At 45.3% G+C, this 26,771-nt stretch overlaps 1 protein-coding gene across 1 annotated transcript in view; it reads right to left on the bottom strand.

Moving 5' to 3' along the window:
• Window positions 1–1,936: 1,936 nt before the first annotated feature.
• LOC311133674 (E3 ubiquitin-protein ligase MARCHF9-like) overlaps window positions 1,937–26,771 on the bottom strand; it is a gene marked incomplete at its 3' end in the record, with an annotated part of 36,106 nt that continues 11,271 nt past the window's right edge. The window contains exons 2-4 of the mRNA XM_084167207.1: window positions 3,487–3,642; window positions 2,932–3,124; window positions 1,937–2,262 (exon numbers count right to left, since the gene is read on the bottom strand). Of these exons, the coding sequence (XP_084023333.1) occupies window positions 1,937–2,262; window positions 2,932–3,124; window positions 3,487–3,642 (675 nt within the window). The remainder of the gene's footprint in view (window positions 2,263–2,931; window positions 3,125–3,486; window positions 3,643–26,771) is intronic.

Genomic DNA, 26,771 nt, shown 5'->3' with positions numbered 1-26,771 from the left:
TGGTCCAAACACACCAAGACAGTCATGAAGAGGGCACGACAAAGCCTATTCCCCCTCAGGAGACTGAAAAGATTTGGCATGGGTCCTCAGATCCTCAAAAAGTTCCACACCTGCACCATCGTTAGCATCCTGACTGGTTGCATCACCGCCTGGTATGGCAACTGCTCAGCCTCCGACCGCAAAGCACTACAGAGGGTAGTGCGTACGGCCCACTACATCACTGGGGCCAAGCTTCCTGCCATCCAGGACCTCTATACCAGGCGGTGTCAGGGGAAGGCTCTAAAAATTGTCAAAGACTCCAGCCACCCAAGTCATAGACTGTTCTCTCTGCTACTGCACGGCAAGCGGTACCGGAGCGCCAAGTCTAGGTCCAAAAGGCTTCTTAACAGCTTCTACCCCCAAGCCATAAGACTCCTGAACAGCTAATCATGGCTACCCGGACTATTTGCATTGCCCCCCACCCCACCCCAACCCCCTCTTTTAGGCTGCTGCTACTCTGTTTATTATTATAATAATAATAATATGCCATTTAGCAGACGCTTTTATCCAAAGCGACTTACAGTCATGCGTGCATACATTTTTTTTTTTTTTTTTTTGTGTATGGGTGGTCCCGGGGATCGAACCCACTACCTTGGCGTTACAAGCGCCGTGCTCTACCAGCTGAGCTACAGAGGACCACATTATTTATGCATAGTCGCTTTAACTCTACCCACATGTACATATTACCTCAATTACCTCGACTAACCGGTGCCCCCGCACATTGACTCTGTACCGGTACTCCCTGTATATAGCCTCCCTACTGTTATTTTATTTTACTGCTGCTCTTTAATTATTATAATTTTTTTCTTAAAAACTGCATTGTTGGTTAATGGCTCACTGTAATGTTACACCTGTTGTATTCGGCGCATGTGGCAAATAACATTTGATTTGATTTATATTTCATTCAAACCATGAAAGAAAAATACAATCTGTTCCAGGTGATCAACTCTAATTATTGTTGCTTACCTAACCTCAACAAATACTGAAATATTCCCAGGTACCAATCACACAACTTCACACAGTAAATTAGGAAAACAGTACAACATACTATATTGATACCAAACATTGTATACAATAAAGCTATGACATCACACAGGGGTTCACCATGACATGTACATGTTTCTTTATTGCAGAAGATGAATTTAAATGTTGGAATCTCGTTTATTAAGTTGTGTCAGTCATATCTCTTTAAACTGTTTTATTGCACTCTATTTGCTCATTCTTTAGGTGGTTCCCAGTCTGGTGGTTCCCAGGGGGGGGGGGGGGGGGGGGGGGGGGTTATGGGGATACTGGGACGGGAGGAGTTGAGGAGGGGGAGGAGATGTGAGTCATCATTGGTGGTATGGGTTTGGGGGGACAGATGTAAGAAATTGTCCCTTTCCATTTTTCCTCCTTAACATGTTCTCGATTATAAAATCTAAATCAGTAACAATACTTGCTGTTTTTTCTTTAGAAAACAGAAGAACAGGAATAATTACAATGCTTTGTGTAATTCAGCTGGCGAAAGAAAGCCCTCCAGCTTTTCAAATTTTTTTATCGAAGCCGTTTCTTTTTTTTGTTAAATTTTTTATGAATGGTTTTGTCCTACAGTCTGTGACTGTAACTTCAGCAACCCTTTAACTGTGCTGCTCTCCCTCCCCTCGTGTCTCGTAGGGTGGGTTTATCAGGAGCAGGATGTCTGCATCCATGCCCTTGTGTTTGTTCCCTCTCACTGCACCACACTTTGGGCTTAGGGAGACAATCAGCGCGGGGGGGGGGGGGGGGGGTGAAGTGTGAGAGTAATTTGTTTTTTTTGAAGAGGTGGGTCGGGGGGTTGTTGGCTGTTGTCCACGTTCTCCCCTCCCTTCCTGCCCACCTCCGCTGCAACCCCCCCCCCCCCCCACCGTGGGGTCCGGTCTCATACGGTGGTGACCCTCATGACCACCTCGCGGTTGGATGTGGCGCTGATGCGCGGGTTGCTGGGCCTCAGCTGGCTGAGGATGTGCAGGATGGTGTAGCCAAAGTGGTGGTTGAGAATAGTCCTAACACGCTGGCCTGTCCGGCCCCCCCTGTCCGCCCCGGCCGAGCCATGGGGAGGGTTTTGACCCCCACCCTTGCTGCTGGAGCTGATGGGGTCGCCCAGGTCCTTGGCTTTCTCATAGTTCAGTACTTTCCACTGCTGGTTCACTGCCTGCCAGCGCTTAAAGATCCGGTATACTGACGATCCCTCGTGGATTATAAGGCCTGGAGAGAGAATCCAGACAGACATGAAAAGTGGGGGGGAGTAAGAGAGAGAGTGAGAGAAAGAGCAAGAGCAAGAGGGAGAAGAGAGAGAGGACAGGTATGAAAGTGAGAGAAGCAGGAGTGATACAAGTGGTAGGAGAAAGAGAGACAGTGAATAGAAGAGAGATGGAGGGAGGAGCGAGGCAAGCAGACAGAGAGAGGTGAAAGATTGCAGAATGTGAAGACAAAGAGGGAAACAGATGAAAGGACACAGAGAAAGAGAGACGGGCGAGAAAGTAAGAAAAAAACACTTTAAAGCTGAAATTATCGTAGGCTACCTTTGCACAAGTGTGCTGTAAATATTTAAACAGTCTGGATGTACAAATCTGTACATTTTCAGCTGAGACATATTGCACAGGCTACGGCCTCTCTGAGAAACAAACAAATTGCTCTTACTCACCTACTCTCTCTATCACACACACACACACACACACACACACCTCAAGTCTTACTGTAACACTGGAACGTTTCAACCACAATTCCTACATTCAAACTCTGGGAGCATGGAGGTATTCTCCTTTTTTTTCATACGCAACTCTACACCCATACCTGCAATTGCAATCACAAAAGCGTATGATTATCTTTGATAGTATGTCGGTGAGGTCTACGTCATAGAACCGTCTAGCTTACCTATGCACACGATGTCCATGAAGCCGTACATGCCGTAGCAGATCTGGAAGAGCAGGTCCTGGCGCTGCCACTTGGCCGAGGGGCTGAGGGACGACCACACCAGCCAGGAGATGCTGGCGATGAGGAACAGAGAACCCAGTATAATGGCTGCTATCTGCACCTTCTCTATCACCGTCAGAGAGATGGCTTGCCACTGGAGAGAGAGAAGGGGAGGTTGAGGGAGAGAGAGAGGGGATGGGGTGGAGGGAGAGAGAGAGAGAGAGATAAAGGGACAGGGAGAGAGACAGGGTGAAAGAGAGGGGGGTTGGAGGGAGAGAGGGGAGGTGGTGGATCAATGTGTGTCTTTTTTTGGTGGAGATAATGATCTGTGCACTGTCATGCAGCCACAGGCAAGACGATTTGTTTTGTTATATTTGTAAGTATTTTGGGAGCATTAGAGTGGGATGATATGCTTAGCATTCACACAATACATTGGATTTGATATAGAACCCCTGAGGTATGGGGCAGTACTTGTAGACACACAAACACACGCATGCACACACACACACCCTGTACCTGCAGTGGGTTCTTGGTGCTGATGGCAAGGACCTGGTACTTGAAGTAGCAGAGCTCACAGCTCCAAGAGCCTCTCTCGCTGATCCAGCGGATGAGGCAGGGTTGGTGGGTACAGCGCACAGATCCGTCACAGCGACACGGGCTCAGCAACTCCCCCTGCAGGAGACAGAGAAGGAAACACACAGTCTTCTGTTAAATCTCTCTAAATATCTCCTGAAGGCATGGGCAACAACTCCAGTATTTGATCCTAGACTTTTGATCCATACCAGCACTAAAATACCTGATTCAGCTAAGCATGGTGTGGATGATTACTAGATTTGTTGAATCCAGTGTGTTAGTAAAGGGTTGCTACAAGCCTGCAAACCCTGAGACCAGGCACTACCCAGCTAACAATTCTAGCACAGGAGGCTGCTGAGGGTAGGACGCCTCATGATAATGGCTGGAATGGAGTGAATGGGATGGTATCATTTATTCCATTCCAGCCATTACTATGACCCAGTCCTCCCCAAGGTGCCACCAACTTCCTGTTAATTCTAGGGAGAGAGAACATTTTTGTAATGTTTGAGTGTCCAGTTTAGCAATTGTTAAGGGAACATTTTATTTATGTTAGCAAAAACCTTCTGAGAACCTTTCTATATAGCAATGTGGTTAGAATGTTCTCAGAATATACAACATTAATGTCCTAGACATTTTATGGGAAGTTGCAAGAACAATCCTGTGTCCAGTTTTCTAAGTGTTAGGAGATATTCCATCAACGTCACATCAAACATACACTACTTTATTTTTATTTCACCTTTATTTAACCAGGTAAACCAGTTGAGAACAAGTTCTCATTTACAACTGCGACCTGGCCAAGATAAAGCAAAGCAGTGTGATAAAAACAACAACAACAGAGTTACATATGGGGTAAAACAAAACATAAAGTCAAAAATACCACAGAAAATTTAGCAAGTTATGGAGGTAAGGCAAAAAATAGGCCATAGTGCAAAATAATTACAATTAGTATTAACACTGGAATGATAGATGTGCAAATAGAGATACTGGGGTGCAAATGAGCAAAATAAATAACAATATGGGGATGAGGTAGTTGAGTGGGCTAATTTCAGAAGGGCTGTGTACAGGTGCAGTGATCGGTAAGGTGCTCTGACAACTGATGCTTAAAGTTAGTGAGGGAGATAAGTGTCTCCAGCTTCAGAGATTTTTGCAGTTCGTTCCAGTCATTGGCAGCAGAGAACTGGAAGGAATGGCGGCCAAAGGAGGTGTTGGCTTTGGGGATGACCAGTGAGATATACCTGCTGGAGCGCATACTACGGGTGGGTGTTGCTATGGTGACCAATGAGCTAAGATAAGGCGGAGATTTGCCTAGCAGTGATTTATAGATGGCCTGGAGCCAGTGGGTTTGGCGACGAATTTGTAGTGAGGACCAGCCAACAAGAGTGTACAGGTCACAGTGGTGGGTAGTATATGGGGCTTTGGTGACAAAACGGATGGCACTGTGATAGACTACATCCAATTTGCTGAGTAGAGTGTTGGAGGCTATTTTGTAAATGACATCGCCGAAGTCAAAGATCGGTAGGATAGTCAGTTTTACGAGGGCATGTTTGGCAGCATGAGTGAAGGAGGCTTTGTTGCAAAATAGGAAGCCAATTCTAGATTTAACTTTGGATTGGAGATGCTTAATGTGAGTCTGGAAGGAGAGTTTACAGTCTAACCAGACACCTAGGTATTTGTAGTTGTCCACATACTCTAGGTCAGACCGGTCGAGAGTAGTGATTCTAGTCGGGTGGGCGGGTGCCAGCAGCGTTCGATTGAAGAGCATGCATTTAGTTTTGCTAGTGTTTAAGAGCAGTTGGAGGCTATGGAAGGAGTGTTGTATGGCATTGAAGCTCGTTTGGAGGTTTGTTAACACAGTGTCCAATGAAGGGCCAGATGTATACAAAATGGTGTCGTCTGCATAGAGGTGGATCTGAGAGTCACCAGCAGCAAGAGCGACATCATTGATATACATGGAGAAAAGAGTTGGCCCAAGAATTGAACCCTGTGGCACCCCATAGAGACTGCCATAGGTCCAGACAACAGGCCCTCCGATTTGACACATTGAACTGAGAAGTAGTTGGTGAACCAGGCGAGGCAGTCATTTGAGAAACCAAGGCTATTTAGTCTGCCAATAAGAATGCGGTGGTTGACAGAGTCGAAAGCCTTGGCCAGGTCGATGAAGACGGCTGCACAGTACTGTCTATTATCGATCGCAGTTATAATATCGTTTAGGACCTTGAGCGTGGCTGAGGTGCACCCATGACCAGCTCGGAAACCGGATTGCATAGCGGAGAAGGTACGGTGGGATTCTAAATGGTCGGTGATCTGTTTGTTAACTTGGCTTTAAAAAACTTTCGAAAGGCAGGGCAGGATGGATATAGGTCTGTAACAGTTTGGATCTAGAGTGTCACCCCCTTTGAAGAGGGGGATGACCGCGGCAGCTTTCCAATCTCTGGGGATCTCAGACGTTACGAAAGAGACTACATGACCAAAAGTATGTGGACAGCTGCTCATCGAACATCTCATTCAACAAATCATGGGCATTAATATGTAGTTGGTCCCCCCTTTGCTGCTATAAACAGCCTCCCCTCTTCTGGGAAGGCTTTCCACTAATTTTACATTTACATTTTAGTCCTTTAGCATACGTTCTTATCCAGAGCGACTTACAGTTTAGTGAGTGCATACATTTTTCATAAATTTTTCATACACTAGATGTTGGAACATTGCTGCGGGGACTTGCTTCCATTCAGCCACAAGAGCATTAGTGAGGTCGGGCATTGATGTTGGGTGATTATTCTTGGCTCGCAGTCTGTGTTCAATTTCCTCCCAAAGGTGTTTGATGGGGTTGAGGTCAGGGCTCTGTGCAGGCCAGTCAGGTTCTTCCACACCGATCTTGACAAACTATTTCTGTATGGACCTCGCTTTGTGCACGGGGATATTGTCATGCTGAAACAGGAAAGGGCCTTCCTCAAACTTCCCCGGCACCTCTCCGTTTTAGGCTGTTTTGTTCCGGAACCTATTTGTCCAGATCCGGTACCTCTCCTGGCATGAAAATTATTTTTATCGAATAAAAGCGATCAAAGTTAATTTGAGTTGCCTCTTCATTAATTCTCCTGACCCCACAAAAAACGTAATGTGAAAAAGTAGATTTTCAGCCCAGGCCTAATATTCTAAGAGTTGATTTGGGTTGGGCGGCCAGGTTTATGGTTTGCGCAACGTTGTAACCTATGTTTGAAACCAACGCGTGGCCGTGGCTGTGTGAGAAGCGCGCCAGTATCTCTCACATAACTAGAATGAGATTAACTTTCTATGATCTCGCTCCCTCTCTGCTCTGATAGACATGAGCCTGCAACTCATCTCTCCAGCGTTGCACTTCATCATTTATTGCCTTATAGAAGCATAGCCGCGCGAAGGGTTCTGAAGGAACTGCAGCGCTGCTGATGCATGTAAATCCATTTGCCAAAGTTATAGAAGTACTGCTCTGTTCAGAAATAAATGAAATAATTCAACATAACCTACTACACCACGAGAAGGCCTATAATTTAGCGACAGAGGATCAATAGCTTTAAAAAAAATAAGAATAGCCTAGCTGTGGATTGTAGTCCAATAACAAGGAATAGGCTACATTCGGGAGCGCGTGGCAAATCTGTCAGTAATTATTATTATTTTTAAACCAGGCCTTTCGCAATATTTCTGATACAATCGAGGGAAACACAGGTTGGAAAGCAAATGGCTAATGATGAAAAGAGAAGACTCTATGCTGTAGGCTCCCAAAATATTTGATCAACTTCCAACGAACGCATCGGCCATCACCAGCGAGTGAGCTGCACATCCAGTGAAACTGGAAAGCATTTTTAGGACTATAATTTCCTTATATTGCAGCCTACAATATGTGTCTCCACACACCTAGGACTAGGCTATTGATGGATTCAAGACAAGGTCGTTTTTATTGATCTCAGATTCTCAGTTTGTCAGCGTCAAAGTAACCTGCCATTTCGATAATTTGTGCGGTATTAAAAAAGATTCTGCCAAAGTCTCCAGTCATGTAAAATGATGTAGAATTGCATGAAATGCGTTTATAAAAGGCAAACATTTTCCCGGACCCTCGGCTACTAAAAATGTTCCCCATGTGTGCAACTTCTGTAAGTGTCTCTACTCTACTGCTCTATGCCACTACTCAAATGCGATGATATGCATGCAATGCTTTATTATAAAGGTGATATTTTTTTCTCATGCGTTCCGGTACCTCAGAACTCCCCAGGTCACCCCCCTCTCGCGTTCACTTTTTTTTCAGATTTACAAATTAAGCACTGGGGATACTCACACACACAGTGCTTTTAACATGCTTTTCAACTTACATATTTGACACACTTTGACATACACGTTTACATTGTGTATGTTAATTTTTACTGTAATTATTGGAATAGTATTTGTATTGGAATTTCACAATTTTCTCCCACATTAAGAGATACAGTAACAAAGTTAAAATAACAAAGAAAATTAAAATTAAAATTAAACAAACAAACAGAAAGAAATTAAACACAAAAGCTCCAGTTTAAATAAAGGAATTAGGTCCAATACATGGAATGTACAGTGTAATCCTTAGACAAGTAAACAACCACCATTCTAAGTAAATCCTTGCAGCATAATAGCTGATAAATCAGGATCTAGGTCATTTCCCCACACTTTGTAGAACTGATCTGTTTTAGAATGTAATGTACAAGTCAAATATTCCAATGGAACTGATTCAAATATTATCTTACGCCAATCTTTAATAGAAGGGACCTTGTCACTAATCCACTGTAAGAGGATGTTTTTCCTCGCTGCGAAGGTAAGGATGTTGTAAAGCCTCCTCTTACCCACAGAAGTAACATGCCTACTAGGGAGACCTAACAGGAAAGAAACTGGGTCCAATTCTAAGTCGACCCCTAGGATTTTTACAATTTCTTGAAGAACATTAGACCAGTACCTTTGTAATTTGGAAAATGACCATAAACAATGTGGTAGGGTGCCTGTATCAGTTTTACATTTAAGACACTGAGGAGAGGAGGAGGGGTTTAAAGCATGTCTGCGATTCAGGGATCTATGCAATATGAGTATTATTCTTAATTGGATTGCTCTCGCTTGACCCCCTGTGTTTCAAAAGTAGAAAAGGACCTTAAAGCATCATAAAATAAACTTACAGATATTTTCCTTTGTGAGAAAAAAAACATTATTTCAATGACAGACACATCAGGGTTACCAATCAAGGTGGTGCTCTTCAAAATATTATGTCCAACTTGTAGAAAGCGGAAAAAGTCCTGCATTGGGAGCCGATATCTCTCAACTATCTGCTCAAATTACAATAAAATCTTATCAGCAAATAAATAATTTAGTCTACCTATGCCCTTATTAAGCCAAATGTTAAAGCCAGCATCCAGCAATGCTGGTACAAAATATGGGTTGTTAAGAATCGGGGTAAGAGCAGTATGAAAAATGTATGCACTCACTAAAACTGTAAGTCGCTCTGGATAAGAGCGTCTGCTAAATGACAAAAAATGTAAATGTAATTGTTAGTTTGGACCTTCCCAAAAAACGTTGAACTGACCTGCTTTGAGTGTATTAAGTGTAATGGGATTATTGCAGAAATCTTTTACAGATTTGAAGCTTCTGAAAAATAAAACATCCTGCAAGGGGTATTTTGAAAAATAAGTCTCAATATCTAACCAAATAGAGGAGTCATCATTTGTGATCCAGTCAGAAATATAACTTAAGTGGGCACACCACTGATAAAACCTAATATAGGGTAGATCCAAGCCCCCCATAGAACCTGGCAGCTGCAATATTGCCATCTTAAGTCTTGGCTTGCGTTTACTCCATATAAAAGGAACTTAACAAGCCATTTAAATATTTTATTACCTTATTGGAAATTAAGACTGGGATCATTTGGATTGGGTAAAGTAGTCTAGGTAAAATATTCATTTTCAAGAGGGATATTCTACCCAACAATGAAATCGGAAGAGAGTTCCAGCGCTACAGATTGTCACGGTTTCGGCCGAGGCTGCCTCTCTTCCTTGCTCGGGCAGGCTTCGGCGTTCGTTGTCTCCGGAATACTAGCTGCCACCGTTGCATGTTTCTATGTTCGTTTGCTTTTGTCTAATTGTTGTCACACCTGTTTTCGTTTAGTGAATTAGTGTCCTATAAGTTCTCCTTGGGGTTGGGTTAGTGTTGTGTGTGATTGTTTTCACTGTCGTGCTTTGTTGCTGGATGTTTTGACTATTTGCTCGGTAGAGCTGTCCTCCATAGTTTGGAGAGTTTTGTTCGCACCTGTCTGTGCGCCCGTTTTGTTTCGCCTGCGCGCGGAGTTTCGCCTTCGGGCTATTTTATGCTTGTACGGTTAGAGATTTCACTAAAGTCTTTGGAACTATACTTCTGCGTCCTGCGCCTGATTCCACCACCACACCCACTTACAACATCCTTGACAGAATCACACACCCTTAAATGGAATCAGCAGGAGCCGAAGCAGCGCAGGCGACGCTGGAGGACAGGGTCCGCCAGCTAGATGACCAGATCCTGCGGATGGGGTCCGCATTGCAGGAGGTGATCACCACCATCAGAGGCTGGGAGACCCGAGGGACACCTCCACTACCATCGTCCCTGCCCGCGCCATCGGCAAGTCAGCCTCTTCCCGCTCCGGAACCCAGAGGAGTTCGACTCTCGCTCCCGAGGGCCTACGATGGGACCGCTGCCGGGTGTCAGGGATTCCTTCTCCAGGTGGAGCTTTACCTGGCCACCGTGCACCCGGCGCCCTCGGGGCACGAGAGCGTGTCCGCCCTGATCTCCTGCCTTTCCGGTAAAGCGTTGGAATGGGCCAACGCAGAGTGGAGGAGAATAGACGCTAACACCATCACCTACGACGAGTTCTCCCGCCGCTTCAGGGCGGTGTTTGACCATCCCCCGGAGGGGAAAGAGGCGGGGGAGCGTCTGTTCCAGGTGCCCGCATTGCACGTTCCCCCTGAGTATGGGGATTTGGCTATTGCGTTTAGTAAGTCGAGGGCGACGCAGTTGCCGCCCCATAGGCAGGGAGATTGTGCGATAGACCTCCAGGCAGGAGCTGCGCTCTCACGGAGCCATGTGTATCCTCTGTCTCAGGAGGAGAAGAAAGCTATGGAGACTTACATAGACGAATCTCTGAGACAAGGATACATACGGCCTTCCACTTCCCCTGCGTCCTCGAGTTTCTTTTTTGTGAAGAAAAGGATGGTGGGTTACGCCCGTGCATCGATTACCGTGGTCTCAATCAGATCACGGTGAAGTACAGTTATCCACTCCCGCTGATTGCGACCATGACTGAGTCATTGCATGGGGCGCGTTTCTTCACTAAATTAGATCTCAGGAGCGCGTACAACTTGGTGCGCATCAGGGAGGGCGATGAATGGAAGACAGCCTTTAGTACCACCTCGGGCCATTACGAGTATCTTGTCATGCCATACGGGTTGATGAACGCTCCGTCAGTTTTCCAATCATTCGTGGATGAGATCTTCAGGGACATGCAGGGGCAGGGGGTGGTTGTGTACATAGATGACATTCTCGTGTACTCGCCTACCCGAGTCGAGCATGTGGCCCTGGTGCGCAGAGTGTTGCTGAGGCTGGTGGAGCACGACCTGTATGTCAAGGCAGAGAAGTGTCTGTTTTTCCAGGAGTCGGTCTCCTTTTTGGGGTATCAGTTGTCTGCGTCAGGGGTGAAGATGGAGGTAGACCGGGTGTCAGCCGTGCGTAATTGGCAAACACCAACCACTGTGAAGGAGGTGCAGCAGTTTTTGGGGTTTGCGAATTACTACCGGAGGTTTATCCGGGGTTTTGGACAGGTGGCAGCTCCCATCACGTCTCTTTTGAAGGGGGGTCCGGTGCGTCTGCAGTGGTCTGCCGAGGCGGACAGGGCGTTTGGGAGGCTGAAGGACCTGTTTACCTCGGCCCCGGTGCTGGCGCATCCGGATCCCTCTTTGCCATTTCAGGTAGAGGTGGACGCGTCAGAGGCCGGTATAGGAGCCGTGCTTTCGCAACGGTCCGGCGCGCCACCTAAACTCCGCCCCTGTGCTTTTTATTCCAAGAAGCTCAGTCCGGCGGAGCGAAACTATGACGTAGGGGACAGGGAGCTGTTAGCCGTGGTACAGGCCCTAAAGGTGTGGAGGCACTGGCTTGAGGGGGCTCAACACCCTTTCCTCATTTTGACGGACCACCGTAACCTGGAGTACATCCGGGCAGCGAGGAGGCTGAACCCTCGCCAGGCGAGGTGGAATATGTTTTTGACCCGGTTCACATTCAAGATCACGTACATCCCTGGGTCACAGAATGGTAAGGCAGACGCACTGTCTCGGCGGTATGACACGGAGGAGAGGTCCGTGGAGCCCACTCCCATACTGCCGGAGTCGTGTCTGGTGGCACCGGTAGTGTGGGAGGTCGATGCTGAACTCGAGCGAGCGTTACGCACCGACCCTAGTCCACCTCAATGCCCGGAGGGTCGGAAGTACGTTCCGCTCGAGGTTCGGGATCGATTGATCTATTGGGCTCACACGTCACCCTCCTCTGGACATCCTGGTATCGGCCGGACAGTGCACTGTCTTAGTGCCAAGTACTGGTGGCCCACGTTGGCGAGGGATGTGAGGGTTTATGTTTCCTCCTGCTCGGTGTGCGCCCAGTGTAAGGCGCCTAGACATCTGCCTAGGGGTAAGTTACTACCCCTGCCCGTTCCACAACGACCATGGTCTCACCTCTCGGTGGATTTCCTAACTGACCTTCCTCCTTCACAGGGGAATACCACTATACTGGTCGTTGTGGACCGGTTTTCTAAGGCCTGTTGTTTGCTCCCCATGCCGGGCCTTCCTACTGCCCTGCAAACCGCCGAAGCACTATTCACCCATGTGTTCCGGCACTACGGGGTACCCGAGGATATTGTGTCTGATCGAGGTCCCCAATTTACCTCCAGAGTCTGGAGAGCTTTTATGGAGCGATTGGGGGTCTCGGTGAGCCTCACCTCGGGTTACCACCCGGAGAGTAATGGGCAGGTGGAACGTGTGAACCAGGATGTGGGTAGGTTTCTTAGAACATACTGCCAGGACCGGCCAGAGGAGTGGGCAAGGTACGTTCCCTGGGCCGAAATGGCCCAGAATTCCCTACGCCATTCCTCCACTAACCTAACCCCTTTCCAATGTGTGTTGGGTTACCAGCCGGTTCTGGCACCTTGGCAGCAGAGCCAGATCGAGGCTCCTGCGGTGGATGAGTGGGTGCGGCGCTCGGAGGAGACATGGAACGCTGCACACGTCCACCTGCAGCGGGCCCTCCGGCGTCATAAGGCGAGCGCCGATCTCCACCGCAGTGAGGGACCGGTGTACGCACCTGGTGATCGAGTCTGGCTCTCTACCAGAAACCTGCCCCTCCGCCTGCCCTGTCGGAAACTGGGTCGGCGGTTTGTAGGGCCATTTAAAGTCCTGAGAAGGTTGAACGAGGTGTGTTACAAATTACAACTACCTGTTGAATATAAAAGTATTAACCCCTCGTTCCATGTGTCTCTTCTCAGGCCGGTGGTAGCTGGCCCACTCCAAGAAAGTGAGATCAGGGAGACTCCTCCGCCCCCATTGGACATCGAGGGGGCACCGGCGTACTCCGTGCGGTCCATCTTGGATTCGAGACGTCGGATGGGGGGTCTCCAATATCTAGTGGAGTGGGAGGGGTACGGCCCGGAGGAGCGGTGCTGGGTGCCAAGGAGGGACATTTTGGACCCGTCTCTCCTGACGGAATTCCATCGTGGGCACCCGACGCATCCTGCTCCGCGTCCTCCTGGTCGTCCCCGAGGCCGGAGTCGGCGCACGTCTGGAGCCGAGCGTCAAGGGGGGGGTACTGTCACGGTTTCGGCCGAGGCTGCCTCTCTTCCTTGCTCGGGCAGGCTTCGGCGTTCGTTGTCTCCGGAATACTAGCTGCCACCGTTGCATGTTTCTATGTTCGTTTGCTTTTGTCTAATTGTTGTCACACCTGTTTTCGTTTAGTGAATTAGTGTCCTATAAGTTCTCCTTGGGGTTGGGTTAGTGTTGTGTGTGATTGTTTTCACTGTCGTGCTTTGTTGCTGGATGTTTTGACTATTTGCTCGGTAGAGCTGTCCTCCATAGTTTGGAGAGTTTTGTTCGCACCTGTCTGTGCGCCCGTTTTGTTTCGCCTGCGCGCGGAGTTTCGCCTTCGGGCTATTTTATGCTTGCACGGTTAGAGATTTCACTAAAGTCTTTGGAACTATACTTCTGCGTCCTGCGCCTGATTCCACCACCACACCCACTTACAACATCCTTGACACAGATCCTGTCTTATTGTGTAAAATAAGGGAACAAAATTAGGCTTTGTACATTTGCTGGAATTTGGGAGTTACGAATATACCCAGATACATAAAACCTGAGGGAGACCATTTAAAAAGGAAAGGGGGAGAGGTAGTAGGTACAGAGCTAAGACTACCAAGTGGTATAGCCTCTGATTTAGTTCATCTTGTAGCCTGGGAATACACTGAATAATTAAATAATATTAACAAGAGATGTAATTGAAGTTTTGGGGCTAGAGATGAATATCAAAACATCATCAGCATACAAGCTTATTTTATGACGAATGTCACCAATGAGCAGACCCTTTATAGTAGGCGTTACTCTGATGGCCTTGGCCAGTGGTTCCATAGCGAGCACAAATAACAGAGGGGACAAAAGACAGCCCTGTATTTGACCATAGCCCATTAGGAAGGACAGCAGCCTGAGGGTCATCATATAAAACCTTAACACATTTTATAAAGTTGTCACCTAGACCAAAGTTAGTCAGTGCAAAGAATAGGTAAGACCACTCCACAAGGTCAAATGCTTTTTCAGCATCTAGGGAGAGCACAAGACCATCCACATCACTTTGTTGGTAGGCTTGAATAACATTAAGAAGCCGCCTGACATTATTACATGAGTTACGGCCCTTAATGAAGCCAGTTTGGTCCACTTTCACAATTAGTGGCAATAAGTCCTCTAGGCGTGTAGCTAGGGTTTTAGAAAGCAATTTTCTATCCAGGTTCAGAAGGGCAATAGGTCTGTACGAAGAACAAGACTGGGCATTTCCCCTTTTAGAGAATACGTTAGTTTCCCTCAGAGTTTGAGGGAGACGGTCATTTGAAAATGCGTGGTTAAACATATCAAGCAATGGCTCAAGGATCAGGCCATGGAACTCCTTATAGAACTCACTACAAAACCTGTCTGGTCCTGGGGCCCTGCCATTTTGCAGATTCTCAATTGTAAACATGAACTCTTCCTTGGAAATAGGGGCATTAAGGAGAGACCTCTGTTCTTCGGAAATAGTAGGGAGCTCAATCTTAGAAAACAAGTCCTCCATTAGTTTGGGTGCATCATTTGTCAGTTCTGAGGCATAAAGATTTGCATAACATTTCTTAAATGACTCATTTATCCATTTGTTTTCATATAAATGGTTGCCATCAGAATCAGTAATAGTAGCAATTGTCTGGAAGTCTGCTCTCGTTTTAGCTAGGTACGCCAAATATGTTCCTGGTTTATCGCCATGTTCATAAAGCTTTTGCCTGGCAAATCTCATTTTCTTTTCAGCGTCCTCTGTTAGGTGAGAGTCCAACGTTGATCTAAGTACTGATATTTCCTTTAATAGGGCAGGAGTGGGAATTTTAAGATAGTCCTTCTCAGTGGCGGTTTTACACGGAGGCCGGGGGAGGCCCGTGCCTCCCTGGAAATGTCCCTGGCCACCCCTGTGGCCCCCCCGTGCTGACCAAATAAAAAATTATGAATTTATAACTATTTTACACGCGAGCGCCAAAAGCGGAACTAATGCAACGCTCTACACGGCAACGTTCTACACGGGTAAATTAGAGTGGCGCACCGTTTTGCCAGACAGCACAACCGCCGTATCCTGTTGCTGTAGTGTATCTATATGATATATACGCTAGTAGCGTATGAGTGCCGCTGTGAGGAAAAAGAGATATAATGAACAATAAAACAACAAGCTTGAGCTTCTTAAGACACGGTGGGTTTATCTGTTCTCAATACCACCGGTAAAATGAATGGAGTTAGTCTGGTGTCCACATGAAGTTACGTGTGTAGACAAAGAGTCTGGTGTCCATATGAAGTTACATGTGTAGACAGAGACAGTCTGGTGTCCATATGAAGTTACATGTGTAGACAGAGACAGTCTGGTGCCCATATGAAGTTAAATGTGTAAACAAAGACAGTCTGGTGTCCATATGAAGTTACATGTGTAGACAGAGACAGTCAGGTGCCCATATGAAGTTAAATGTGTAAACAAAGACAGTCTGGTGTCCATATGAAGTTACATGTGTAGACAGAGACAGTCTGGTGCCCATATGAAGTTACATGTGTAGACAAAGAGTCTGGTGTCCATATGAAGTTACATGTGTAAACAGAGACGGTCTGGGGTCCATATGAAGTTAGATGTGTAGACAAAGACAGTCTGGTGTCCACATGAAGTTACATGTGTCTACTTAGATGAACCCACCGTGTCTTAAGAAGCTGAAGCTTGTTTTATTTTTCATTTTACATCATCTATCTTTTTTTCCTCACAGTACCAGTAGTTCCACACACTACTAGAGTGTATGTATGTTTGTATGTATGTATATATATCCCACCAATCCTCTCTCAAGAGGTTTTCAAAAAGGGGCAAACTCATGTCTCAAGACCTGCTTCTGTTGGTTCCCCTCTCCTGCCTGTAACTTTCCATCCACATCCCCAAAGTTTTGTGGCCCATTATGACATCACTCCATTAAGTGATTGCTGCATGTACTGCTCTAAGGAAACACTTCTCTCTCTCTCTCTCTCTCTCTCTCTCTCTCTCTCTCTCTCTCTCTCTCTCTCTCTCTCTCTCTCTCTCTCTCTCTCTCTCTCTCTCTCTCTCTCTCTCTCTCTCTCTCTCTCTCTCTCTCTCTCTCTCTCTCTCTCTCTCTCTCTCGATAGATAGATAGATAGATAGATAGATAGATAGATAGATAGATAGATAGATAGAGTTTATGATTTTATTCTTTTGAATTATCTCTGCCAAACATCTATGTACTACAAATCTTCAAGCTCCACAGATATTTTATGGCATCCACTAAACCTCTTTAGATATTTGTAAATTATACAGTGTGATACCTTTCAACGAAAGTTTATTTTATTTTTTACCAACTATGATTTTTCCTTTTGAAAACAAGCAAAGCAAGAAAAAAAAGAAACAAAATCACTCCAATCATTGCACACTTGTGTCGTTCAGACTTTGCAGGTCCAGCTTTGACATGATGATCTAACTAACACTAATATTGTAACTAATATTGTAACTGAAATATGTATGATCCTATGATGAGCGATTGCTTACTACCCTTTCACTCTTAAAAAATTACTGAAAAAAAATGTGTATAAAAAGGTATATGTAGTATATGTTTGTTTAGTGAGCATTCATGCTGTCATTTTTTCCTAATGTGAACTATGGTGGAAATGTGCTGTCCTAAATGGACTTGCCCATATATGTTGTAAAGCCTTTTTTTGTACACCTGCTCATCAACTGACAGTGAAGTACACAAAGACACAGACACACACACACACACACACACACACACACACACAGCTGTAATATTCTTGTTTTCATGTTGTTGCTGATATCCATCAGTGTTGTTCATATTGCTACATTGTGTTGACATGATTGTTGCTTTTAAACGAATGTTAACTTAATGTTTATTGTCTGCATCCTATTGGACTACTGGATGTTAATGTGTAACACGTTTCCCTGTTTATGTGCTTTAGCAATACTGTATGTCAATATGGTCATGCTAGTAAAGCCTCTTTGAATTGAATTTCTTTTCTGATTTGGTTTATTTTACCTAAATGGATACAGGGTAGTGTGTTTTGTTTATAAATCACTCAGAAAGTTTTCTTTCTTAAAACAAAATGTGGAATCAACTGTCCACAGTAGTGGGGCTTCCATAAATAGGAAATGGCACATTGTTGTACCCTTTGTTGTATCCTGGAGTTTTGTTCACATTGAATATGAACCCTGTATTTGTACCCTGTACTTAAAAAAAAAAAAAATATTTATTTATTTTTTCATTTTTATGGCACTATCTCTCTTGCATCTGCACTCTTGTACAAAATACGTGTTATAATAAATGTCATATGATTTTAAAGTAAGATAAAGTTTATAATCTTTGAATATCATGTGTTGCCAGTTTTTTTATGTGTGCCCCCCTGATTAAACACTGGCCCCTCCTTGGCCCCCCTAGTAAAATGTGTCTAGAACCGCCACTGGTCCTTCTCTTTAGTTGCCAATTCACCCTCTAAAGTTTTTTGCTTTTCATGTTTTTACATAATAAAACCCCTGGGGTATGCTTTATAGGTTTCCCAAAGGTTATCTGTTGATTGAGAATTAATAGAGAAAAATGCTTTAAACTCTGTGATAAAATATGATGTAAATGTATTTGTCTTTAAGAATGGTTGTATTCAATCTCCAGTGTCTTGATGGATTGGGTGTCCCTTTGAGTTTTACATCCAGGTTCACCTCAGCATGATCAGATATGACTATGCTTCCTATATTAGCAGATTAAACTGCAAAGACGTTCTGGGCATAAAAAAGTAATCTATTCTAGTCTGACATCCATGGGGTGCAGAGAAAAAAGGTAAACTCTCTGTTGGAGGGATGAAAGGCATCAGCATACCCCAGATCATCACAAATAGCTTTAAGCAACCTAGCTTGAGGAGAGGTTGAAGCTATGCTGCTGGGAAACTTGTCAATAACGGGGTTCAACAAGCAATTAAAATCTCCTCCAACCACAGCATTATCTGAGTTTAATTCTGAGAAATACCTTAGTGAGGAAATCAGGGGGGTGGGCAGGGGGGGAAGTTAATATTCATTATGGAAATGTCTTGCCCTTGTAAAGTACCTTTTAATTATAACAAAACAACCTAATTTCACACAATTCAACACCTTACGTGTGTGAGAATGTGATTTGAAGGAGTCAGGCGCAGGAGGGTAAATCACCGAATACAGAGTTTATTCCGTAGGCCACAGTTACGCTGGATAGCGTCAACAAAATACAGGCACACGGGGAACAATATCCCCGGAAATACAAGGTACGGGTAGCTCAACCGAGCTACACTCAACTCACAAATAACAATCACCCACAAGGACAAGGGGGGCAGAGGGAACACTTATACATGTACTAATGAGGGGATATGAACCAGGTGTGTGTAATTGACAAGACAAGACAAATGGAATGATGAGATATGGAGCGGCAGTGGCTAGTAGGCCGGTGACAACGAACGCCGAAGCCTGCCCGAACAAGGAGGGGAGGCAGCTTCGGAGGAAGTCGTGACAACGTGGTAGGTTATTTTTTCACAAGAATTGCCACACCACTACTTCTGGATGTAAATGATGAAAAAAACACTTTTCCAAACCCCCTTGTTGCAATTTCAGATGCTCCTTATCATCCAAATACGTTTCTTGCAACAGAGCAATATCAATATATAGTATATATATTTTGTTAAATGACTTTTTTCCTTTTAATGGGATTATGGCTCCCTCTAATGTTCCATGTACATAAATGCAGTATGTTACTTGCCATCAGAGTATGTGAGCAGAGCGGAGCGTGCCCAATTTGACTGGAGCGAGATTCCCAAAGGCTGGAGCGTCGGCCTTCTCGCCCGCTCCAATTTCGCTCCAGTAGAGCTCACTTCATGAGCTCAGGGCATGCCCGGCCCAGCATGCATTTGTAGTCTACTTGTGTGCTGCTATAGCCCCTTGCTTTAGCTACTGTCATGGAGTTCGCTAAATATTTTTATAAAGAAACTGATAGAACACACAGGTGCTAAATCAAGGTTACTTACAAGATGAGGACCAAGAGAGGGAGTGTGGTGACGTAATGTCCACAACTAAAGAATCATTTTGGAATCTGAACAGACACGTATCCCGAAAGCATGATGGTGTACTTACTACGTGCACATGCTAAAATAAAGGAACGAGGTGGGCAGATAACTAAGTGTGTCATTGTTGCAAAGTATTTATAAACAAAAAATCTGATCTCTTAAAAGGTTTCGTTCGTTTTTGTTCTATTTTCTATACAATAGGCCATAATTGATTTTGGCCCAATTAGCCTGGCATATTCCCACGTTCAAGTAACTTTCCGTTTTGATTGGGTTATTTTGCCTAAAAACATTTAGGCCTACCTATAAAAAAATTAAAAAACAACTCTGCATCTCTTCCCAGCCTGGCAAAAATGGCCAAAAGGGTGTTTAGCATCCCCAGTGGCTCTGCAAGTGTGTAGAGGGTACTCTCCGCCACTGGCCTGCTCTCCAGGCAACATCGCATGAGCCTGAAGCCCCAGACTTCCCAAACTCATGTTTCTAAAAATGATTTCTAAAAATGAATTCAAAGACACTAATATGTCATTTTTTTTGTCATTTAATTCTAAGTAAGTCAGACCCTATATGTGCAATTTATAGACTATAATGATTTAATACAATGAAATGTTGTTTAAATGCTGAGAGCTTTATGTCCCTACCAGCCTATTATGTTGCACTCGCAAATGCTTCACAATGTATTTGTTTGTAGGCTACACCCTTGAAATAATTGAAATAATATAGCCTAAATAATTCATTTTTGTTTCCTTCTTAGGCTTCCTGTCTGGCTCCTGACCTATTTAGAGTGTTTATATGCTGTTTAATATGACATGTAGCCTATTTGAAATGATGTGCGCTTCTAACATTCACCTTTTCACGTTTTTTCAAATATTTTTCATTCAAATTCATATGGTTTGGTTTCAATACTTCAAAACTAAATGGTAGGTCCAGGTAGTCACAAAAATAGATGGGTGTTGGTTAATCTGAAGCAGCAGTTTTTTTCCTGTGATCATGGAGCGGTTTTTAGCGGAGCGGTTGTAAAGGACATGTAGCGCCAGAGCCTCCATGAGCAATGAGCGGGATTTCCAACCGCTCAACTCCGCTCACATGCCATTGCACTGTGACCAACCAATATGCAGACTGAATCCTACTGCAAAGATAGGGTGGTACCTTTCCCCATGTGTTGAACTCTCCCCATTCTCACGGAGTCTAAACAAACTATATGAACCCTGAACCCTAACTATAATACACCCGAAAAATAAATATGTAAAGTTCCAAATGGGGTTTTCCCACCAGCTAACATGCAGGGGATTTCAACTCTCCAATGTAGACTCTTAAGTCTGCATAACCACTCTATAGCCTCATAATTTATACATATTAAAATGAAAATCAATAAAATAATATTGAGGCTCTTCCACATAAGACCAAGCCTGGGCACCAAAATAGATTCACACAGATCTCAGTCTGAGCTATGGTGGCAGTTACTGTAGCAAGAAAAATAATACAAATAATGTTACTGAACAAGAGCACTTGAGAACTCACATCACTGCTTCATGACCAGATTTGAATAAAGTTATCCAATGCTGCAAAGGTGCAGCGTAAAGTTATTTACCCGAGAGAGTCAATAAACACAGCAGCCTCTTCAGGTGTGTAAAGCTTCTTAGGTGTTCCGTTGACCATAATCTACAATGTGGCAGGGTACAGAAGTGCCTAGTCCATCTTCATTCTCTTGAGTCGAGCCTTCACCTCATCAAACGCCTTGCGTCTTCGTACAACCGCGGTGGAGTAGTCATTGAAGAATGAGACCCTTGGTCCTTGGTGCTGAATACCATCAGATCCATGACACGTTGTGGAACTTTATAACCACTGGTCGTGGGCGCTGGTTGGGACCGGGTATCGATGTTTGAGAGCGATTGGGCGCTATCCAGCTTCACACGTCCAGTCTTAGTATCCATCTGTAGGTAGCCAGGAATCCATTCCTCAAAGAATTTACCTGAGCGTGTCCCTTCAGTATTTTCCAGGAGACCCACCACACGGATATTGCATCTGCGTCCTCGATTTTCCAATTCATCAATGTGCTCTGCCATTTCGCGCACCTGTTTCTCAAGTGCCTTTATCTTAAGTGTCCATTGATGTAGTTGAAGTTTCCACAGTAGCAATTCTTCCTTCCGCCTCATCAATACGCTTGATAACCTTCTGTAGTTTGGCTGAATGGCCTGCTATTGCTTCCAAGACCGTTCCTATCTTGACATTGATCACTTTAGTAATGTTATCAGTCATCTTTTGGATCACTAGATCCATTGTGCTTGGATCCGCAATGGTGTTAACTTCGCTAACATTAGTTAGCATCTACAGGGGTGGTGGTTTTGGTCTAGTTCTTAGTAGTTCTATTGGGCATGTTGTCGGAAACTTTTGAGAAATAGCCGTCAAGACTCATTGTAGGGTAACTTATTTAGCAAATTCTACCACTTTTTCAAGCTAAGAATTGAATATAAAGAGAGAAATTAACGAATGCCACGGGAGCTCACTGAAACACTGTGTTTACTCTATGGCACCATTTTGTCCCCCATACAGTCATTATTATTCAACATGTCCTCATTTGGGATTTGAACGCACAACCTCTTGGTTCATGGCATTCAGATCTTCCTGCTACGCCACCATGTCTGTATCAGTTATCTGTTAATTTGACTATTCTCTCATCATTGATTTGATGTACTTATTTCAACAATTTAAAGGCTTTCTGTATTGTCTAATGTTGGTGGGGCATAATAACCTGTTTTTATGATACTCCTGAATCAGTATGATCAATAAATGTTTTTTCTTGAAAGTCTACTTTTAACAGAGCTGAGATTTACTTCAAAGTACATTCACCCTATTGCTTTCACCTAAATGACTGAAATAAGTCAATAAAATCAATGATGAGTGAATAGTCAGATTAATTTATACCTGACATGGTGTCACACCCTGGCTCTGGGACTCTATATGTTGAGCCAGGGTGTGTTCATTCTATGTGTTCTGTTTCTATGTTGGGTGTTCTAGGGTGTGTTATTGTATTATTTGCTGTCGTTGTGTTGCTTGTTTGTTGCATTCTCGCTCGGTTGAGCTGCACTCCACTACGTTGGAGCATTTTTCGCACATGTTTAGTGCGCCGTTATTTTGTCGCCTTCGTGCGTAATTTCGCCTTCGGGCAAGTGTGTTCTTATTTTCCTTGTTGGAAATATTACTAAAGTCTTTTGGACTATACTTGATTCCACCACTACACCCACCTACAGCACGCTTGACAGAAAAACCCACCATACTAGGACCAAGCAGCGTGTCCAGGAGCAGGCAGACTGGACATGGGAGGATCGCCGGCCATGGAGTGAGACTGATGAGAGGCAACCCCAAAAAAAATTTAGGGGGGGGCACACGGCATGGACGACGGGGCTGACGGAGGCAAAAGAGGGGCGGATTCTGGAGGCCACCAGGTTACGGATACACCGCCCTGTACGTCCTGTGCGGATGCCTCACACAGAGTGTGTGAGGGTAGGCATTCAGCCAGGACGGGTTGTGGCCGCTCTTCACTCCAGGGCGCCTATCCGTCTCCACAGCCCAGTTCGGCCTGTCCCTGCTCCACGCACCAAGCCTACGGTGTGCGTCGCCAGCCCAGTCCGGCCTGTCCCTGCTCCACGCACCAAGCCTACGGTGTGCGTCGCCAGCCCAGCCCGGCCTGTCCCTGCTCCACGCACCAAGCCTACGGGGTGCGTCGCCAGCCCAACCCGGCCTGTCCCTGCTCCACGCACAAAGCCTACGGGGTGCGTCGCCAGCCCGGCCCGGCCTGTTCCTGCTCCACGCACCAAGTCTAAGATGCGCGTCGCCAGCCCGGCCCGGCCTGTTCCTGCCACTCGCACCAAGTCTACGGTGCGCGTCGCCAGCCCGGCCCGGCCTGTTCCTGCCACTCGCACCAAATATACGGTGCGCGTCGCCAGCCCGGCCTGTTCCTGCCACTCGCACCAAGGCTACGGTGCGCGTCGCCAGCCCGGCCCGGCCTGTTCCTGCCACTCGCACCAAGCCAGGGGTGCGAGTCGCCAGCCCGGCCCGGCCTGTTCCTGCCACTCGCACCAAGCCAGGGGTGCGAGTCATCAACCTGGTCCAGAACGTTCCTGCTACTCGCACCAAGCCAGGGGTGCGAGTCGTCAGTCCGGTGAGGCCCGTTCCTGCTACTCGCACCAAGCCAGGGGTGCGAGTCGTCAGTCCGGTGAGGCCCGTTCCGGCTCCACGCACCAAGCCAGGGGTGCGAGTCGTCAGTCCGGTGAGGCCCGTTCCGGCTCCACGCACCAAGCTAGGGGTGCGCATCATCAGCCCGGTCCGGCCCGTTGCTGCTCCACGCACCAAGCCAGGGGTGCGCATCGTCAGCCCGGTCCGGTCAGTTCCTGCCTCACGCACCAAGCCAGGGGTGCGCGTCGTCAGTCCGGCACAACCCGTGCCTGGGTCATCGGTGCCAAATCAGGTACCGCTCAACTGCTCCACAACGGAGCTGAAGCTAGCCGCTCCTGCTACGTCCAGGTCAGCTCCAGCCAGCGGGGCCAGACCGGACCAGGGGCGCTATGGGGGGTTTATTGGAGGGTGGTGGGCAAGGCCGGAGCCAGAACCGCCGCCGAGGAGGTATGCCCACCCAGCCCTCCCCTGTTTTGCTCTTATTGAGGCGCGGTCGCAGTCCGCGCCTTTAGGGGGGGGTACTGTCACACCCTGGCTCTGGGACTCTATATGTTGAGCCAGGGTGTGTTCATTCTATGTGTTCTGTTTCTATGTTGGGTGTTCTAGGTTGTGTTTTTCTATGTTTGCCTGTGTGACTCCCAATCAGAGGCAACGAGTGTCAGCTGTAGGCTGGTTGTCTCTGATTGGGAGCCATATTTAAACTGTCTGTTTTTTACTTTGTGTTTGTGGGTTTTTGTTCCGTGTTCGGTCATTGTCACCGTGGACTTCACGAGTCGTTTCTTGTTTTTGTATTGTGTTTAAAACTTTAACTAATTAAAGTAAACATGTTCGTTCAACACGCTGCGCATTGGTCTACTTCTCTCCCTGACGATCGTGACACATGGACATGGTGGCATAGCAGGAAGATCGGCGTACTGTGAACCAAAAGGTTGTGAGTTAAAATTCCAGTTGAGGACATGTTGAAAAATAATTACTGTATAAATGTCAAAGTGTGTCAAATATGTCAATTGAAAACACTGTATGTTATAAGCTGTGTTAGCATTCCTTGCCAACAGACAAAGAGCTATGAATGGATCAGTGGTCCACCAATCAGGGCCTTGATTGGCTCGGTGATGTGCAATGAAATTTTTTTGGGACACATGCAATGTTCCTGTGAAACGTGTCTAGAACTTTAACATATTATATTCTGAAAAAATGGCATTCATGTTCTGTGTACACTACCGTTCAAAAGTTTGGGGTCACTTAGAAATATCCTTGTTTTCAAAAAATAAGCACTTTTTTTGACCATTAAAAGAACATCAAATTGATCAGAAATATAGTGTAGACATTGTTAATGTTGTAAATGGCTATTGTAGCTGGAAACGGCTGATTTTTATTGGAATATCTACATAGGCGTACAGAGGCCCATTATCAGCAACCATCGGTCCTGTGTTCCAATGGCACGTTGTGTTTGCTAATCCAAGTATATCATTTTAAAAGGCTAATTGATCATTAGAATTATGCAATTATGTTAGCACAGCTGAAAACTGTTGTGCTGATTAAAGAAGCAATAAAACTGGCCTTCTTGAGACTAGTTGAGTATCTGGAGCATCAGCAATTGTTGGTTCGATTACAGGCTCAAAATGGCCAGAAACAAATAACTTTCATCTGAAACTCGTCAGTCTATTCTTGTTCTGAGAAAGTAAGGCTATTCCTTGCGAGAAATTGCCAAGAAACTGAAGATATCGTACAACGATGTGTACTACTCCCTTCACAGAACAGCGCAAACTGGCTCTAACCAGAATAGAAAGAGGAGTGGGAGGCCCCGGTGCACAACTGAGCAAGAGGACAAATACATTAGAGTGTCTAGTTTGAGAAACAGATGCCTCACAGGTCCTCAACTGGCAGCTTCATTAAATAGTACCCGCAAAACACCAGTCTCAACGTCAACAGTGAAGAGGCGACTCCAGGATGCTGACCTTCTAGGCAGAGTTGCAAAGAAAAAGCCATATCTCAGACTGGCCAATAAAAAGAAAAGATTAAGATGGGCAGTCTGAGATATGGCTTTTTCTTTGCAACTCTGCCTAGAAGGTCAGCATCCCGGAGTCGCCTCTTCACTGTTGACGTTGAGACTGGTGTTTTGCGGGTACTATTTAATGAAGCTGCCAGTTGAGGACCTGTGAGGCGTCTGTTTCTCAAAATGGTTTTCTAATGATCAATTAGCCTTTTAAAATGATAAACTTGTATTAGCAAACACAACGTGCCATTGGAACACAGGACTGATGGTTGCTAATGATGGGCCTATGTAGATATTCCATTAAAAATCAGCCGTTTCCAGCTACAATAGCCATTTACAACATTAACAATGTCTACACTGTATTTCTGATCAATTTGATGTTATTTTAATGGACAACAAAATTGCTTTTCTTTCGAAAACAAGGACATTTCTAAGTGACCCCAAACTTTTGAACGGTAGTGTATGTTTGGTGAGACATTGATGGAATACTCTCCTAACCCTCAGAAAACAGAACACAGGAATGTTCTTGCAACATTCTCATGAAACGTGTCTAGAACATTAATATCTTATATTCTGATAACATGCCAACCATGTTCTGTGTATGTTTGGTGGGACATTGGTGGATTATTCTCCTAACCCACAGAAACTCGACAGACACATTCATGTTTTTGCCAAGTTCCAATGAAACGTGTCTAGAACATTAATATCTTATGTTCTGAGAACATGGCAACCATATTATGTTTATGTTTGGTGGGATGTTGATGGAATATTCTCCTAACCCTCAGAAAACTGGACACATGAATGTTGTTGCAACGTTCCCATGAAACGTGTCTATAACATTAATATCTTAAGTTCTGAGAAATGGTAACCACAAGTTCTATTTGACATTAAGGGAATGGTCTCTTGGAAACATTCCTTGCACACCACAGGAACATTCCTTTTGAAAACGTTAGTTAAATGACCTAATGAGACCTAAAGGAAACGTTTTGTAAAGTTGTGGGAACGTTAGTTGTTAGCTGGGTAAGCACTGAATGGTTGGTGAAGCTGACAAGGATTTTCAAAAACATGTGCGGTTTTTACACTTGTTTTGGATACTAGTTGTTCCTGCCAAAACCAGCACCTGGACTTCTAGACGCACTGCTGTACACAGGGTTTTCTCTTTTTCT

Source organism: Coregonus lavaretus (assembly GCF_964263955.1).
Source record: "Coregonus lavaretus genome assembly, chromosome: 8".
Classification (NCBI taxonomy): Eukaryota; Metazoa; Chordata; class Actinopteri; order Salmoniformes; family Salmonidae; genus Coregonus; species Coregonus lavaretus.
This window is presented reverse-complemented; position numbering and strand designations above follow the sequence as displayed.